Source organism: Pundamilia nyererei, unplaced genomic scaffold (genome assembly GCF_000239375.1).
Source record: "Pundamilia nyererei isolate P.nyererei 1_Seehausen unplaced genomic scaffold, PunNye1.0 scaffold00510, whole genome shotgun sequence".
Lineage (NCBI taxonomy): Eukaryota > Metazoa > Chordata > Actinopteri > Cichliformes > Cichlidae > Pundamilia > Pundamilia nyererei.
In genome coordinates this window covers 155,917-157,636 of record NW_005187911.1, presented here as the reverse complement: position 1 = coordinate 157,636, position 1,720 = coordinate 155,917, and the positions used below count along the sequence as shown (strand labels likewise).

The window sequence follows — 1,720 nt, the reverse complement described above, 5'->3', positions numbered from 1 at the left end:
ATAATAATAATAATAATAATAATAATAATAATAATAATAATAATAATAATAATAATAATAACAACAACAACAACAACAACAATAATAATAATAATAATAATAATAATAATAATAAGTATTATTATTATCATTATTATTATTATGTAGATGTTTTGTTTTTTAGTAGTAAAGTAGTTGTTGAACATGTGCAGACCATAAATATGGAGTCCAGGTGTGTTTCATGCTGCTGGGCAGACTGACCACAGGGAAGCTCTGAGCTGTTCTGGCCCACTCTGTGGAAAAATCATGAAGAATTAGTCCAAGTACAGGATGCCGATCCACCACATCTTTGATTGCACCATTAATGCTAAATACGGGTTTATGAGCAGCATGCGCTCACAATCAGATTAGTTCGTTTTTCTCCTTTTCAGAGAAAACCTTTCATACATTCTTAAACCTGTTAGAAGACATACAGCATGAGTATTTTGAACTAAATGCAAGCGATGGAGTGTTGAATACCTAAACAGAGAGAATTGCAGCAGTCCAGTCTAGAGGTGATGAAGGCATGAATAATTTTCTTTTAGATCTTTAGAAGGAAGATAAGGCTTCGCTTTGGCAATTTCATGTAACTGATAAAAACTGTTTTTCACAACTGTGGACACTTGCTTCTCTAATTTAAAAGAGCTATCTAAAAACACTCAGAGATTTCTTATTTTCGTTTAGGGTGAGAAAATTCAGTCTTTAACATCATGTAGACAGTTAAGGAAAGGTGGCAGTGGGACAGAGACATCCAGTATCAAGGGGAAGTAAATTTGGATGTCATCAATATAACAGTGAAAGGCAATGTTGTATTTCTTGAAAATAGATCCCAAAGGCAGGATGTATAAAGAGAAGGGAGTTGGGCCCAAAACAGACCCATGTGGCACACCGCAACAAATAGGGGCGGAGGAAGAGGAGTATTCTTCAGTAGCAACAGAAAAGGACCTCTCTGATAGTTATAATTTAAACCCTGTTTATTACGGCTCCTTTAAGACCAACAATGTGTTAAAGTCTCGATAAAAGAATGTTATGTTCAGCTGGACTAGAACAACAGAAAATCAAACATGCCAGAACATGTTGAATAAAAAAGGTTAGCTAGCTCTTCAACCACTAGTTCCAAACTAAAGTTGTGTTGGGATTAGATAATTTGCAGTGCCTCAAAAATACTATGCTTTTTATTAATAACAAGTGTTATAAAGTTATAGAGTACAGTATTAAGTGGACACAGCCCTGAAAAATAAAGGCATGAAACCATGTGTGCTGCGAGAGTAGAAAGCTGCAGACTCTTGCTCACACTTGCGTTGGAAAATGTAGATAAGAGGGGACCATCTCTAGTGGAAGGTTACTGAGACACTGTTGTTTAGACTAGAATGAGAGAGCATCTGGAATAAAACTGTTAGGGGCACAGCACCATTTTGAGATCCGTGGCAACGTGTCATGCAGGACGCATCTCCTTTCTAGAAGTAATGTGAAAGAGAAATAAAGGGTTAAATGGTCTACTGAGCAGTGTTTTGTCTTCCATCGGATGCCTCTGAGGAACCAAAAGAACTCAGCGAAGTGTTGATATTTACAGTTGGCATCATACATCATACAGTTAGTAAAAGCAGAGAATAGTGAGCAGCGGTCAATGACTTTATCATGCGTAACTGATGCACAGGTCCCTCACTGTTCAACTCCACATTACACACTGCGATATTAAACA

General features: G+C 36.7%; 1 protein-coding gene across 1 annotated transcript in view; it reads right to left on the bottom strand.

Moving 5' to 3' along the window:
• Window positions 1-428, bottom strand: part of LOC102215918 (protein NLRC3-like) — a gene marked incomplete at its 3' end in the record, with an annotated part of 39,019 nt that extends 38,591 nt beyond the window's left edge. The window contains exons 1-2 of the mRNA XM_013907761.1: window positions 418-428; window positions 194-272 (exon numbers count right to left, since the gene is read on the bottom strand). Of these exons, the coding sequence (XP_013763215.1) occupies window positions 194-272; window positions 418-428 (90 nt within the window). The remainder of the gene's footprint in view (window positions 1-193; window positions 273-417) is intronic.
• Window positions 429-1,720: the final 1,292 nt, after the last annotated feature.